Source organism: Vombatus ursinus, unplaced genomic scaffold (assembly GCF_900497805.2).
Source record: "Vombatus ursinus unplaced genomic scaffold, bare-nosed wombat genome assembly UNPS02014770.1, whole genome shotgun sequence".
NCBI lineage: Eukaryota > Metazoa > Chordata > Mammalia > Diprotodontia > Vombatidae > Vombatus > Vombatus ursinus.
Window position 1 is genome coordinate 1,784,245 of NW_020954548.1, and position 17,069 is coordinate 1,801,313.

At 39.2% G+C, this 17,069-nt stretch overlaps 1 protein-coding gene across 2 annotated transcripts in view; it reads left to right on the forward strand.

Moving 5' to 3' along the window:
• Window positions 1-17,069, forward strand: part of LOC114043743 (BTB/POZ domain-containing protein KCTD5) — a 94,854-nt gene that overhangs the window by 37,503 nt on the left and 40,282 nt on the right. For both annotated transcript variants that reach the window (XM_027862921.1, XM_027862922.1), the window contains exon 2: window positions 14,436-14,544. In XM_027862921.1, the coding sequence (XP_027718722.1) occupies window positions 14,436-14,544 (109 nt within the window). The remainder of the gene's footprint in view (window positions 1-14,435; window positions 14,545-17,069) is intronic.

Here is a 17,069-nt window from a genome sequence, read left to right on the forward strand (position 1 = left end):
CTTATTTTTATTTCCACAGCATCTCCTGCATAGGCCTCTTTCTCTTTACTCACACAGCTCCTATCCTCCCTACTTCTTACTGCCCTGCTACTCTTAGTGAGGTTCTTATTAACCTCTCCTCCAGGCCTCCTAATTGGGCTCTTTGCCTCAGGTCTCTCAGGCCTGCCAATCAGTCAGTAAGTATTTATTAAGCACCTACTATGTGCCAGGCACTAAGTTCAGCATTGAGGATACAGGAGGCAAAAGATAGGCCCTACCCCCAAGGAGCTCACAATTTCATGGCATAAACAACAAGCAGACAAATAGGTACAAGCAGGCTATATGTAACTATGATACATAGTAAATAATTAGTAGAAGGAGGGCACTAGAGTTAAAAAGGGGTTGGGAAAGGCTTCTTGTAGAAGATAGGATTTTAGTTGAGACTTAAAGGAAGCCAGGCAGAGAATATTCCTAGAGCCAAGAGATGAAATGTCTTGTTCTTGGAACAGTCAGGATATCAGTGTCGTGAGATTGAAGAGTACCTGGTGGGAAGTTTGGTGTAAGAAAACTGGCAAGATAGTGAGGGAGGGGCTAGGTAATAAAGGACTTTGAATGTCCGACAAAGGATTTTATATTTGATTCTGGAGGTGATAGGGAGCCAATAATATAAGGGTAACATGTGGTTGGACCTGTGCTTTAGGAAAATCACTTTGGAGGATGAATTAGAGTGGAGAGAGACTTGTGGCAGGCAGACCCCCCCCACTGGGCTGTTATAGTAGTCCTGGCATGAGATGATGAGGGCTTGAACTAGAGTGGTGACAGTATCAGAGGAGAGAAGAGGGCATGTTCAAGAGATGGTGCAAAGGTGAAGATTTAGGCAACAGATTGGATATGGACACTTAGATTGTGAGCCTGAGGGACTAAGAGGATGTAGTGCCCTTAACAATAAAAGGGAAGTTTGAAAGAGGGGAGGGTTTGGGGGAAAGATAACGAATTCTGTTTGGAGCATGTGGAATTTAAGATGACCACTAGACACTGAGTTTGAGATGTTTGAAGACATGGCCAAAGCCAGTTGGAGATGTGAGACTGAAGGTCAGCAGAGAGGTCAGTGCAGGATAGGTAGCTTTGAGAATCATCAGCATAGAGATGATAATTCAAACCTTAGGAGCTGATGAGATCACCAAGTGACATAGTATAGAGGGAAAAGAGAAGACAACTCAGATCTGTTCATGTTGCGTACTCCTCTGCCTCCTCTTCCCTTGCTCTGTAAACTTTTGGAGCTCCCTATTACCTCTTTTGTTGTTCAGTTGTGTTTGACTTTTTGTAACCCCATGCACCATATCATGCTAGTACTGTCCACGAGGTTTTCTTGGCAAGGATGCTGGGGTGCTTTGCCATTTCTTTCTCCAGAGGCAAACAGATTAAGTGACACAGCTGGTAACCGTCTTAAGTCCAGGTTTGAACTCTGGTTTTCCTGACTCCAGGCCTAGTGCTGTATCCACTGTACCACCTGTTACTTAAATATAAACTCTTGGTTAGCATTTAAATCTCTTCACATTGTATTCCCTTCCTATCTTTCCAGTCTTTTTACTCATCATTTCCTTCCTTAAACTCTACAGTGTAGATATGCTCACCTTCTTAGTGTTCCTCACATGTGATAATCCATCTCTTGTTTCCATCTTTTGCATTTTCTATTCCACATGTCAGAAGCGTTATCCCCTCCTCACTTGTGCTTGTTATAATAATCCCTGACTTTCTGTAAGATTTAGCTCATGTACCACTTTCTATAAAAAGGATTTCTTTAACCCAGTTCAGAAATTTGGTCCACATGTTTCAGCACTCCTCACCACCAATAAGAAGCTACCCCAAATTCCAGTTTACAGACTTCATTTATCTTCCTTATAAACTTGTGCTGCACAGGAATGTCAGGAATATACCCAAGAGGACTGGTCTGGCTATATTGTCCTGTGGTATCCTGCAGAATCCACTGTTCTGTTGGAGTGCAACGAGTTCAGCTGTTTCCAGTCTGTCAGCACTTTGTTCTTTTTTTAATTAGAGCACTTTTAAGATATTAATGTAGAGGGAGAGCTGCCAAGCCATTATACAAATGGTCCAGCCCTAAGAGCTACTTGTCTTAATTGTGCTTCCCTGTTGACTTTGAGATTGATTTATGAAGTTACCTTTTTTTACTATAGACTCTAGGGACCAGATATTGAGAGACCATTTTTATGCCTTGTAATATTTTTTTTAGTACCTAAGTGTTAGCAAGAAGATTTAATATTCAATTTACCTCTTGCAGTGCATTTCAATATGTTATAATAATGATGATGGCTGGCATCCTAAAGTTGGCAAACCACTTTTAAGTAATTTCATTTGAGTAGGAGAAGGAGCAATGAGTTTAGTTGGATTCCTGGGTGCAGACTTCAGGTTCTGCCACTTCAAAGCAGTATGACCTAGACCTGAGTTTGAATCCCTCACTAGCTTTGTGGTTCTGGATAAGTCACTTTAATTCTTTGAGTCTTAGTTTCCTCATTCGTAAGATAAATATACTAATGTAAGTCAACAGGCATTTGTATAGTGCTTTTATGCACCTGGCACTGTCCTGAGTGCTGAGGATATAAAAGAAGACAAAAAACACAATCACTGCCCTCAAGGAGCTTATTTTTTAATGGGGGAGGCAACAACTAGGTAGAGGCAAGATGCATGCTGAATGGGGAAAAGCACTTTGGAAACCTTAAAGTGCTCTAAAAATGTGAGTTGTTATGACCTTGGACAGATCACGATCCTTGGAGACCATTTTCTCATCTGTAAGATGGGAAAATTACTATTTGTATTACCTACATCACAGGGCTCATCATCCGGTTTAGCTTTGAGAGGGGTCCATGTCTTGTGAAGCCAAAAAGTAATTTGGAAGTAAAGTGTGAGTATTTTGATAATTTACCCTTTCTGGAGCATGGCTCCTTTATAATTTGCCAAGGAGTTAGTTATCTTTTTTTTTTTTTTTTTTTTTTTTAGTCAGTAAGAGCAGCGTTAGAGCTTGTTATCTCAGGTGCTCCAGTTTTGCCAGGTACAGTTTCTGTGATGCTGTGATGCCTGTGTTTATTTATTTGTTAGTGGTATGATGAAATGGAGAGAGCCCAGCCTTGGCAGTCTGGAGTCTCTTCCTAGCTCAGCCACTAGGAAGCCTTGAGAGACTCATTTCCTCTCTGGCCCTCTTTTTCTTCTCTGTCAAATGAAGTGGAATGGATTAGGTGGGCTCTGAGTTCTTGAGCATAAATCTGAAGCTGAAAGAGACCTTGAAGGCCATTGAGTCAAAATGAGACAGAAGCCTCATTTTTCAGATAAGGAAATTTAAGAGACTTGCTCGAAGTCACATAGGTCATAAGTGTCAGAGGCAGCATTTGAACCTAGAACCTCCTAACCTTAGAGCCAGTGCTGTTTCTATATACTTCCCCCTCCCCCCATCTATGCTCAGTTTTAGGGGAGGAAACTATGTCCCAGAGAGATGAAGTGAGTTGTGCAAAGTGAGTGACATATCTGGTGGCTGACTCCAGGTCTCCTAGCTTAGAAGCCAGTGGTCTCTCTGTTGTGCCCTGTTGACCATCATTAAATTAGAAGGTCATTTGAAGGATCATAGATTTTCAACTAGAAGAGAACTTGGTGATCATCTGGTTCAATTCCTTCTTTTTATAGACAAGGAAACTGAGACCTAGAGATGTTAAGTGATTGTAGTAAGTGACAGAGCCAAAATTTGAACCCAGGCTTTCCTAATCCAAATCCAGGGCACGTTCTTCTGCTTTAGAAGGAACCTGAGGTCTCAAGGACTTGCAGGTGTTTAGGTTGGAGAAGAGAAGTCTTAGGAAGGTCATGATGGCTGTCATCACATATTTGAAGAGCTTTCATGTAATAGAGGGATTTGGGCAGAATCACTGAGTGGAAGCTACAGACTGGATTATAGCTCAATATAAGGAGAAACTTTCCATCCAAAAGTGAAAGGATCTACCTCAAAAGATAGTTGGGTTCCCCATTGTCAGTTTTTATCTGGAGGCTGATTGACTTTTGATCACCTTTCCCTTTTCCCCTGAGATAGGTGGTGCAGTAGTTAGAGTGCTAGGCCTAGAGTCCAGAAGACCTGAGTTTACATTTACTAATTGTGTGACCCTGGGCAGTTCACTTAACCTCTGTTTGCTTCAGTTTCTTCAACTGTAAAATGAAATAAGAACACTATCTGTCTCCCCAGGTTGTTGTGAGGAGCTGGCCCTGGAGTCAGGAGGACCTGAGTTCAAATCTGGCCTCAGACACTTGACACTTAGTAGCTGTGTGACCCTGGGCAAGTCACTGAACCCCAATTGCCTTGCCAAAAAATAGAAAGAAAGAAAAAAGGAAACCCAAATAGTTCAACAAAATCAACCAACATATCAGTGAGCTTTATTATCTAGTGTGTGCTATGTGCAGTACTAAGTGCTGAGGATACAGTCTTGCTACCCAGTACATAGTAGACACTTAATAAATGCTTTTTGATTCATTGATGGATTGAAGTCTTCCCAAGTTTCTCTAAATTCTATGTCTAATGTCTTACGATACATTAATATACTACAGTTCAGCTATTCCTCAATTGAAGGGTCCTTTGTTTCTGATTTCTTGCTTCCACAAAAAATTTATAAATATTTGGTGTATATAAAACCTTTTTATCTATGAGCATTTTAGCCGCTTTCTCCACATAATTCCAAGCTGTTTTCCAGAATAGTTGGACCAAGAAGGATACCCCTGATGTTGGACCATTTACAAGTCTACCAAAGCATGCCTGTCTTCCTGCAGTTTCAACATTTGTCACCTTTGCCCATTTGCTGGGCATAAGCTTGAAATTTCAAATTATTTTAATGTGAATTTCCCTTATAATTAGTGATTTGGAATAGTCTTATGGTTAAGAGTTTGCAGTTCTTTTTAGTACTGTTTTTCATATCTTTTGATAATTTTTCTATTGGAGAATGGCTCTTGGTCTTTCATATTTGTGTTAATTATCACTATGTTTCTTGGATATCAGACCTTTATTGTAGACACTTGATTCAAAGATGTTTTCTCAAGTAGTTATCCTTCTTAACCTGGCTTCATTGATTTTGTTTGTGCAAAACCTTTTCAGTAATGTGTAATTAAAATTGTCTTTTATGTTTTGCAGTTTCCTCTGTGTATTGTTTGGTTAAGCACGTTCTCTTTTACCATACTTGTGAAAGGTACCTCCTAGAAGATTACTTTTCTAGGATGTTGTTTGTAGAAGTGATTCCTTTTCATGAATTGTTTGGATTGAGATGGCCTCTGAGGTCCCAACCCTTAAAATTTTGTTAAATTCATTAAAGATTAATTATATTTTAGGCATTGAGAAAGTAATTTCTTAGAAGAGTTCATGATACATAGTGTTTTTTTTTAATAGTAAGTTTTTATGGATTTCTTTTTTTCATCATCAGGATTTCCCCCAATATCCCTCCTTCTTTGCCTCCCTCTCCATATAACAATATTTTTAAATATAAAAGAAAAATAAAAATATTGCAAAACTGATCAATACATTGAAAAATTCTGAAAATATCTGTGGCACACCAGACTAGTGGACCTCCCATCTCAGCAAAGGGGTGGTTTCTTTTCATGTCATTTTTTTTGAGACATAATTGTTCTTTATAGTGTTGTAACTTACTTTTTTGTGGTTCTTTCTTTTTAAATTGTTGTAGTCTTCTCCATTTATGTTGTCATCCTGCAAATTGTTTTCTTGACTCTGCTTATTTTACTCATCAGTTCATGCAGATCTTTCTGTCTTTCTCTGTATTCATGATAACTGTTATTTCTTACAACACAGTGATGTTAAATACATTAATATACCACAGTTTGTTTAGCCATTCCCCAATTGATATACATCTACTTTCTTTCTTTCTTTCTTTTTTTTTTTGCTAGCACAAAAAAATGCTACTATAAATATTTTAGTACCTGTAGGGACTTTAATCTTATTAATATCCTCCTTAGTATATAAGACTAGAGGTGTAATCTCTTGGTCAAAGGGTATGGGTATTTTAGTCATCTTATTTGCTTAATTCCAAATTACTTTCTTTTTTTTTTTTTTAAAGGCAGTTGGGGTTAAGTGACTTGCCCAGGGTCACGCAGCTAGTAAGTGTCAAGTGCTTGGTCTGAGAGCAGATTTGAACTCGGGTCCTTTTGACTTCAGGGCTGGTGCTGTATCCACTGTGCCACCTAGCTGCCCCTCCAGATTACTTTCTAAGAAGATCATGCAGATTCCCAGCTCCCCCTACAATACACTGGTGGGCCTGTCTTCCCATGACTCCCCTCTGTCCCCACACATACCAACTGTTTTCATCTTTTGTCATCTTTGCCATTTTTTAGTGTTTGAAGTCAGTGATACATAGGGTTTTTATTTAATGAGGAAAACATCAGTACTTGTGTACTTCTCCAAAACTGTTTTGTACTACTACATATGGGTTTGTGGTGACCATTTAATATAGCATTACCTAACTATTTTTGCTTTAGGCACTTATTGTACACCAAGGCCAATTTCTGGATGATCAAGTATCTGTTTTCTTTTAATGTTATTATTTTGGCTTAATGTCACGCTGTAGTACAGAAATCTGAATTCCATTCTCAGATACCTCCATGATTTTCCAAGTTAATTTTTCTGTTCTGTAGCCCTTGACTTCAGTAGACAACACTTAGGGATGACCGGTTCCAGGTTCACGTGTCTGTATGCAAATGCCTAAAGTTTGGGCAACGAACAGGAGGAGCTAGAATTGGACACAAGGAGGCAAATTTAACCTCATAGGTGTGATGATGATGATGATGATGATGAAAATGATAGCATTTATATCGTGCTTTAAGGTTTTCAAAGTGCTTTGCAAATATCATCTCATTTTATTTTCATAACAGCTCTAGGAGGTAGTTTCTTTTATCCACATTTTATAGATGAGGAAACTGAGACAGATGGTGAGGCGACTTGCCCAGGGTCACACAGCTAGTAAACGTTTAAGGCTGGTTTTGAACTCAGGTTTTCCTAACTTCAGTCCCAACACATTGTGCCACCTAACTGCCTGAGAGCTATGACTGGGCCATATCTCTAGATGGATTTGCTTTATTGGAAAGAAACAAATAGGTTAAAAAGGGATGAGATAGTAAAAATTGAGGATTAAGAAGATATGATATATGAGGAAAACTTAGAAATTGGGGAGGAAGCCTGATAGAGAGTATTTGAATGAAGGTCAATGGAAGGGAAAACAGAAGTAATTTTGTTATTTGAGTATACTATAGACCATTTGGATAGAAAGAGGAAATAGATGGGGAGTTTTAGGAGCAGATAAAAAGCCTGAAATAGGCATGATATAGTAGTCAAAGGGAACTTCAGTTATGCGGGCATCTACTTGAGCTCCCTGTCTGCCATAAACAGAGCAGCTAATAACTGTTTGATTTTATTTAGTTTTAATTTTACCATACCAAAAGTGGAGGAACCAATAAGGGAAAAATTTATTCTGGTTCTGATTCTCACTAACAGAAAGGAATTGGTTGCTGGTGTGAAAATGACAAGTCTCCTGGCAGAGGGAAGCAAAGACTTTCCTAGTCCTTAGTCTCACAAGCACCCTAGATTTTAGGAAAGCATATTTGGATTTCAAAAGGTTCAGAGGAAAGATAGGTAGGATCCCCAAGGACTGAAGTGTTCCAGGAGAAGGTTGCCTAGGAGGAATGGGAAACACAAGAATAAAATTCTGAATACACAAGGGGAAGCAATTCTAATAGGAAAAATGGGATTTATCTGGAGAATACATGCAGGAAAAGTCTCTTTGGCAACTGTGTAGAGATAGATTGGAGTGGAGAGACCAGTTAGGCTATTCCAGTACAGGTGAGATGTGATGTGGACCTATCTCAGGATGGTGATTGTATAAAAGGGATGTATTTGAGAGATACTGTGGAGGCAGAATCAACAAGACTTGATGACTTGTTGGAATATTGGGGTTAAAGGGGATGAGTGAAAGTAATGAATCAAGGATGGCTCCCAAATAATGAACTTGTGTGACAGAGAGCGGGAAATAAAGATGAATGGATTGGGGGTATGTGTGTGTCAGTATTATATAGAATGCTGAACCTGGAGTTAGGAAAACCTGAGTTCAAATGTTACCTCAAACACTAGCTGTGTGACTCTGGGCAAGTTACTTAATCCCTCTCTTCCTCAGTTTCCTTATCCATAAAATGAGGATAATAATAGTACCTACCTCACAGGATTATTTTGAACATCAGATGAGTTAACATATGTAAATGATTGGCAGCCTTAAAGTGTCATATAAATGCCAGCTATTATTACCATTATGACTACTATTATTAATGTTTACAGGTAATTCACCCACTGACTTAGATTTTAGAAATGTCAAGAAAATGGAAGCAAGCACAGGCTTATGTAAAGATATCACTCCAAGTGAGTGGTAATGCTCAAAATGAAGAACTATTGAGGGAAGCTAAGGATAATCAATACATGATAGTTTTTGAAGCTACCTTGGGAGAAAATAGAGGACCAGACAAGGGATAAAACCTTTGCTTTGAGGTGGATCAGATGATGGTCACTGACAACAGAAGGAAGACTGAGATATTCAATCAGTTTCTATTTTACTTCTGCCTTCTCTGCTAAGGAAATGAACCTTTGCCATCAAAGTGACGTAAAGGTAGTTGATGCCTATGAGATAGTATGAGGACGCCTTGGTGACCTTTGTTCTGACCACCTGGCCTAATAGGCCTATTCTTGGGAACTGAAAAGACTGGCAGTTGTGACTGTTGAGCACTGTCAGTGATGTTTGAAAGATCACGGAAAATAGGGAGGTGGCCTCAAGATTGGAGAAGTACAGATAGGGTCCCAGCTTTCTAAAAATGAAAGAGAAAGCATGAAAGCTCTACCAGTGAGCCTGACTTTGATTCTTGGGAGAATTCTAGAATGGCTCATTAAATGAATAGTTGATCATCATCTTTGAAGGGAAGTAGTGATTACAAAGATCCATTATGACTCTTGGCCATCTCCACATACTTTCTCCAGCAGGGCCCTAATCTCTCCTTCCTGTTCACCAGAATCTTGAACTCTACCTCTGGAACGATCTTAGGCTCTGGCAGGCTAGCTTTCACTTCTGTTTTTCCTGGAGGCTTACCATGCTGCCCTGAGTATACCTTCCCCCAACATAAAGAGCTCCCTCTTAAGTGTTATTTTCCCCTCTTAGAATGTAAGCTTCTTGAGGGGAGAAATTGCTTTGTTTACTCTTATTTGTATCTTTAGCTTAACATAGAACCTAGTACGTAATAAGCACTTAATAAATGCTTTATCATACCCAAATGCCAAATGCACGTTTACCTAAAAGTCTACTTTACAGAGAACTCACACAAGGCAAGCCTTCACAGAAGGCTTGGTCAGAAGAAGTGGTGCAAGGACACTCTCAAGGTCTCTCTGAAGAACTTTAGTATCAATTGTGAGACATGGGAGAAAAGGAAATGCTGGCATAGGACTGCCCATCATGGTACACCCATATCAGAGAAGGTGATGAGTAAAACAGAATTGCAGTAGCACAAAGGAAATGTGAGATATGCAAATCTAAAGACATCTCCATCCCAAATGTTCAAATGGACTATTTGTGCCTGACCTGTGGTAGAGCCTTCCGAGCTCATATTGAACTTATTAGCCACAGTTGAACACACTGTACCTTGACCCTAACACTGGGGTGTCATTGGTTCTCTTCAAGTACAAAGGATGTACAGTATCTCTCTATCTATAATCAGGAATAGGTCATGCCAGACTAACCTCCTTTCCCTTTTGACAAGATTACTAAAATAGTAGATTAGAGCAATGAGCTTTTAATAAAGTGTCTCATTCTATGGAGAAGATGAAGTAAGATAATCTAGACATGAATACAATTAGATAGATTCAGAACTGATGAGAATGGCCAGATTAAAAGAGTAGTTAGCTGTTAATGGTTTTATATCAGTGTGGTAGGAGGTCTCCAGTGGAATACCTCAGGTATCTGTGCTTGGTCCTGTGCTGTTTAACATTTTTATCAGTGACTTCAATAAAAGCATAAATAGCACACTTACCAGATTTGCAGATGACACAAAACTGGGAAGACTAGCAGACACAGGGAATAACACACACCTTCTCAGATACTTTCCCATCCCAACCACTCTCCTCCTTCCCTGCCCTTCTGCCTTTCCCAGATTCTTTTTATGAGTTGTCTTTCCTCTGTTAGATTGTGAGCTCCTTGAGGGCAGGGACTGTCTTATCCCTTTCTTTTTATCTCCAGTGCTTAGCCCATAGTACATAGCACAGAGAAGGCACTTAATGTTTATTGAATCTGACTCTGCATCTGGATTCAGAAGGTTCTTGACAGGCCAGAACATTAGGCTGAATCTAATAGGATGACATTCATTAGGGATAAATACCAAAAAAAATAAACTTCACAAGTACAAGATGAAGGGAGACATGGTTAGGGAACATTGGTTTTGAAAAAGATCTGGAAACTTTAGTGGACTGAAAGCTTAATAATGAGTCAGCAGTGCTATGTGACTGCCAAAGGTAATGCGTTCCTGAGCTGAATTAAGAGAGGTGTAGCTTTCAGGAATAGGAGGGTTAGACTCTCAATGTATTCTGACTTCATCAGTCAGTCAGCTCTTCCAGAATATTGTGTTCAATTCTGGGTGCTACAGTTTAAGGAGGACATTGATATACTGGAGAGTGTTCAGTGGAGGGCAACCAGGATGATGAAGGGCCTTAAGTCTATGACATATGGAGGATTTGCCAAAGGAAATGGGGGTGGAATTATCCTGGATCAGAGAAAACTCAAGGGGATGTGATAGCTGTCTTCAAGTATTTGAAGGCCTATTATGTAAAGGAGATAATAGGTTTGTTTCTCTTTGGCTTCAGAGTACAGAACCAGGAGTAGTGGGTAGAAGTTACAGAGAGGTCAATTTTGGCTTGATGTCGGAAAAACATTCCTAACAATGAGAATTGTCCATAAGTGTAATGGGATGCCTCCAGAGTAGTGAGTTCTCCCTCCTTGGAGTTCTTCAAGCAGATACTGGATGACCAGTTGTCATGTGTGTTATTGGGAGTGGGAAGAAGAGATTCCTTTTGGCTATGAGATTGGCCTGGATAGCCCATGAATTCTCTTCCAACCCAAATGCTGTGATTCTGGGAAGACTAATCTTCTCTGTTTACAAGTGGTCTTTAAGTCTACTCTATTTAAAGATCTCTAATGATAGTAAATCCACTATTATCTTAGGGGTTCCATATTTAAAGAGCACTGATCTTATTCCTATAATTTCCACCTATTGGTCTTAGTTCTTTCTTCTGGTGCCAAATGGAATAAATATATTCCTTCATCCATTTGCCAACCTTTCACATATTTTGAGATGGTGATTATGTACTTTCTTAGTCTTCTCTGTGGTGAGCTAGGGGGTGCAGTGGATAGAGTACTGGGCTTGGAATCAGGAAGACTCATCTTCCTCAAAATCCACCCTCAGGCTCTCACTAGTTGTGTGACCCCGGGCAAGTCATTTAACCCGGTTTGCCTCAGTTTCCTCATCTGTCCAGTGAGTTGGAGAAGGAAATGGTAAACCTCTCCAGTGTCTTTGCCAAGAAGGCCCCAAATGAGTCACGAAGAGTCAGACATGGCTGAAACGGCTCAACAACAAGAAGTCTTCTTTATCTGGGCTAAGTATCCTTAGTTTCTTAGGTCTTTTAACTGAATGTCAGTGAATCCTCATTCAGTACCTTTACAAAATACAGAAAAAAATCAGAACATAAATCATATTGCCCTCTTAGCACCTTTTCAGTGCTATTCAGAAGTTAAACCAAATGGTTCATGCACTCTTAAGAATTTATAATGTAATTTATACATTTATGAATGAAGAATTTAAGTTTTATTAATTTGGTGACCTGTAAGATGGTAAAAAACTACAACCTCCACCAGAATAGAAATAAGGAAAAATAAGTGAATTGTGGTCCCCTTGCAAATTTCCCCATCTTATTCTTGTGAATAATTTCATAGATAGGTGGGCTCCTAAGGGGGAGGTGTCTTGTCTTGCCTCCCTCACTAGCCTCCCACAGGACTATAGGTTTCTATTAAGTAAGTCTTCTTAACTAAGAAATGGAGTGTATCTACTTTACCTTGTGTAGCACAATAAGATTCAGAAATTTGATGATTTGAGATAGCTAGTACACTGCACATTCCTTACGAGGCAAAATTTACTCCAAATAAAGATTATTCATGTGACTTCATAAACTGATTTTGGCCTCTTAGAAATGGCATACTCATTTATTAGTTCACATTAGATCTATAAGCTATTCTAGTGGAATAAAAGCTCTGGCAAGTCCTTTGAAATTGGAGGAGCCTTGAATGCAGACTCCATAACCAATTTTGTATCTGATGTTCAGGGACCAGCCTATGTTCTGAGAAGCTCATCACCAGAAAGTCTGCCTCTAAGTTTCTTGGCCACAAGACTTCATGGAGCCTGTTGGTTGAGGCATAGAAGGGAATACTCAGAGGAAAATCACATAATCTTTCAGAGTAACAAAGGGTATACATTTTAAATGTTCATTCTAGGGAATTCATTGGCAAACTTAATGATCTAATTCCTTACTAGGCTTCCTGCTTCCAGTCTGTTCTCTTTCCAACCCACCCTCTACATCGTGCCTAAGTAATATTTCTAATTTATGACTGTGACACTTACACAGAAATGTTATTGCTGGAACTTGCTTGAATTTAAGGCCCTGGTTTTGGTGTTCAAGGACCTCTACAATCTGTCTTTCTGTGTCACCTGTATAAGTGCCCAGCCTTGCCTTATGTTCCTTCACTCATTCTAGGGGCAGTGTGATTTAATAGAAAGAGCACTGAGTTCAGATCCCACCCCTGCTACTTACTGCTTACCTGTATGAGCTTGCTTAGGTAATTTACTTCTCTGGGTTTCTCTCTTTATCTCTAAAATCAAGAGGTAGGACTAGAATTGAAAGGTTCCCAAAGTGGGTAATTCCACGCTTGGAATGCGCTGGAATGATCCAGGGTGGGGCAGTAGTAGCCTTGGGTGCAATTGTACACTTAATATAGACTTCTTTCCTGGTTTGTAAGATTTCCGGGGGAGGGAGGGCACAGAGTAATTTTTTTTTTTTTTAAAGGAGTGATAGGGACAGCTAGGTGGTGCAGTACATAGAGCACTGGCCCTGGAGTCAGGAGGACCTGAGTTCAAATCTGGCTTCAGACCCTTGACACTAGCTGTGTGACCCAGGGCAAGTCACTTAACCCCATTGCCTAGCCAAAAAAAAAAAAAAAAGAAAGAAAGAAAGAAAAAGGGGCAATAGGCCAAACAAGTTTGGGAACCTATGGACTAGATGAATAGTCCTTTCTAATTTTCACTTTTACTTTTGGTCCTGATTTATAGATTCATTGGTATAAGGAATTCCCAGAAAGGAAAACTACCTCCACAGATGAAGATCAGCAACTTATCTGTTAGTTAGAGTCTTAGAGAGTTGCTTGGCACACTGAAAAGTTAACCGGGAAATTGCCCATATTCACCCAGCTAGTATTGTCAGAGGTAGGATTTGAACCGAAGTCTTTTGACTACTTAGTCTGTATGCCATGTTGCCTGTCTAAACTCCTGGGTAATACTGGACAATATTGCAGAGTTGATCTAAAAAAGCAACTACACGATATAAGATGGGAAAGACATGGCTCAGCAAGATTGTATGAAAGAGTTGTGAAGGTGTTTCTAAGTTCAGTTCAAGTCATCAGTGTGCAAAGCAGCCAGTAGAGCTGATGTGATCATGGGCTACATTAAAGAAATCAGAGCATCTAGAATAAGGAAGACCATTGTCCTGTTGTGCTCTTGCCTGGTCAGAACACATCTTAGATATTGTGTTTTGTTCCAGGGGCCACATCTTAGGAATGATACTAATTAGGTGCTTAGCATATAGAGGGGCCATGACACTGTGCTGTTAGAGGGTCTGTGACTGTTTAACAGGAAGAAAAGACCACTGAGGCGAAGTTTAGTGGTGCATGTATGTGAGGGTTCGATTTATTCAGCTTTACCCCAAAGGGCTGAGGTAGCCACAATGGTTTGAAGTTTAGGGGAGGAAAATTTAGTCTCAAAGACAGGAAATCTTTATAACAATTAATTGGCATTATCTAAAGTGGAATGGGCTGCCTCATGATAAATAATGAGCTCCTTCTCATTGGAAGAGTTCAAATGGAGGTTGAATTTCATTCAGGAATAGGTTGGCCTAGATCATAGGTGACTTGAGGTTCCCTCCAACTTTATGATTTTGTGAACAGGGACAAGTTCAGACCACTTTGGTGGTACCTTTTACCTAGCTTAATGTTATGCATGTATTAGATCCTTAATGTTTATTGAATTGATTGGAATTTATTTCACCAATGTTTTGTTTATTGTAGGATGAAACAGGTGCCTATTTAATAGACAGAGATCCCACCTATTTTGGGCCAGTCCTGAACTATTTGAGACATGGAAAACTGGTTATTAATAAGGACCTCGCAGAGGAGGGTAAGTTGAACACTTTGTGCTTCATGTTTCCCTTGATGAAATAAGGTCAGAGTGACTGGGGTCCTCATAATGTTTCTAAGACAAAAATGCTAATTAATACCCTGCTTCCTGGAAGGGAAGGGTCTTTTAGACTAGGCCAGGCACTCACATCTCAGACTTTGCATCCTTCTCTGTCTATCAGAATAATATGGTGATGCCAGATTGAAGTTCTTCTTGCGAGGGTTTAAAATATGGTAGTAGTAGTTCTTAGCATGAACTGATAATGAGTAGGTTGTTTCAATTCACTTTTTGTTTTGTTTTTGTTTTTTTTGTTTTTTTGTTTTTTTTAGGCAATTGGGGTTAAGTGACTTGCCCAGGATCACACAGCTAGTAAGTGTCAAGTGTTTGGTCTGAGGCCGGATTTGAACTCAGGTACTCCTGACTTCAGAGCTGGTGCTCTATCCACTGCGCCACCTAGCTGCCCCCTCAATTCGCTTTTTGATTTGAAATTCGTAACCTTGGTGGTAGACATACTCTTGTTCTTAAATATAAGTAAGTTAAGATAGAGTCTGGAATCTTAGTACTTTGAACAAGTGAATGATTTTTCAGATAATAACAGCTTACATTCATGTAGGTTTCCAAAGTACCTTTCTGAATTAAATGTTCCAGATCATTTGAAATAGGAATATACTTTTAAATTCTGTTTAGATTTCTTCAACCAGGAATGCTTATGATCATGGTTTGACCTCAGTTAATTTCAGAGTCCATATTAAAAAGTAGTGGTTCTAGAAGTTTGTTTGGAAAGAGAGAGCTCCTATGCCATTTCATAGATTCTTTGGATAAAAATAGATAATGAAGACATCATACTTAGATACTGTATTTGACCCGCATTTCCTGACTGGTTTGAAAGAAATGTTTGCAAGTGGCAGAAGACACTTTGAATGTCTGTGACAGCACGAATGTTTGATACCACCACTAAGAAGAAGAAATTATAAATCAAACTATATGTTTGCAAGTGTAGTGTAGTGTTTAAATGCTATTTAAATAGACTAATATTTAACTTAGGAAAAATACTGGCAGGTATGTCTCAGGATGGTTCAAGTTTTCAGGTTCTATCTCTTTGCTTTATATAGTGCTTTCCACGTATTAGACAATTAATGGTTGAAGATAACTCCTAGCTTTACCAATTTCTTTACTTCATCTTTCTTTATCATACAGCTAAAATGTTTACCAGTCCATTTATATTTTAGGTCTCACCTTATCCTCTTCTCCTGTTTCTAAGCCCACCAGTCATGTTTTTTTATCTTTTTACGATATGATTCATACTCAGAACTGCTTCCTAGTAGTTAACATTTATCAATTTCTGTTCTTCATTTCAAGATATGCCTCCAAGAAGCTTGTTGTGCACAGCAAGCCTGTAACATTTCATTGTCCATGTATACATTGTATTTGTTTCTCTCTTTGAGTGATTATTGCTTTAGGAACAAATTCTGGTGTTTTATAGACTACTAATTTATGGTGTCTTTGCATCGTGTCTGTGGGTCTCTACACTTTCGGACTTGAATTAACTAATAAATAATAGTCATCATTACAATTATTATAAATGCTTTATTACTTTGGTTCTGTGATTTTCTTGTATTTCCTCTACTAATGAAGATCACAGCCACTTTATTCCTACTTACTCTGTCATTTTTGTCTGTGTTTTCCCATAAATCATCCATAGGGGAACTTCCCAGTATACTGGGGGCTGACTTCTTTTTTGTGTTCTATACCAATAATAGTGATATCTTGGGTTACTATACAGTGCCATATAATTACAAAGCAATATGGTTTAGTACAGAGATGAGGAACCTGTGGCCTCAAGGCTACATGTGGCCCTCTAGGTCCTCAAGTGTGGCCCTTTGACTGAATCCAAACTTCACAGAACAAATCCTTTTATTAAGGGGAAATCTGTAAGATGGGGAAAATGCTTGCATTATTGTGAGGACATCACCTTGTAAAACATAAAGTGTATAAATATCAGTTACTTTGTACCCTTGAGTTGTCTCATTGATCCCCACAACAACTCTCTGTAGTAGGAAGTGCAGCCATTTACAGATATGGAAATTGAGACTGAGAGTAACAAAGCTGTAAGTGGTAGCATCAGGACTTGGCCAGGTCTTTTGATCTTAGTTCCAAGGGTCTTTCCTGTGTAATGTGTTACCTTACCCTAGCTAATGGCAACCATGGTTGCCTTGGAAACCAGATCCTCTATACATAGATCAAACTCAATCCCAACCCTTGCTGACCAGCTTTGTAACTCAGCCTTGGAGGTGATCACCTCAGATTGTGAGGCCTTTCCTATTGAGATGGCCTAAAAGGACAACTTGTAATACTCTTGTTATTCTGTCTTCATTCTTCCCAGCAGTGATACTTAGACTCTGTAGCTACAATCGATTTCTTTGGGAGGATAAACCTTTTCAGTTCTAAAGCTTTTGTGATATTTCTAGTAATGTTTTCTTTAATTTGGAAAACCCTTGATGTTATAGTATCTCTTCTAAACAAAG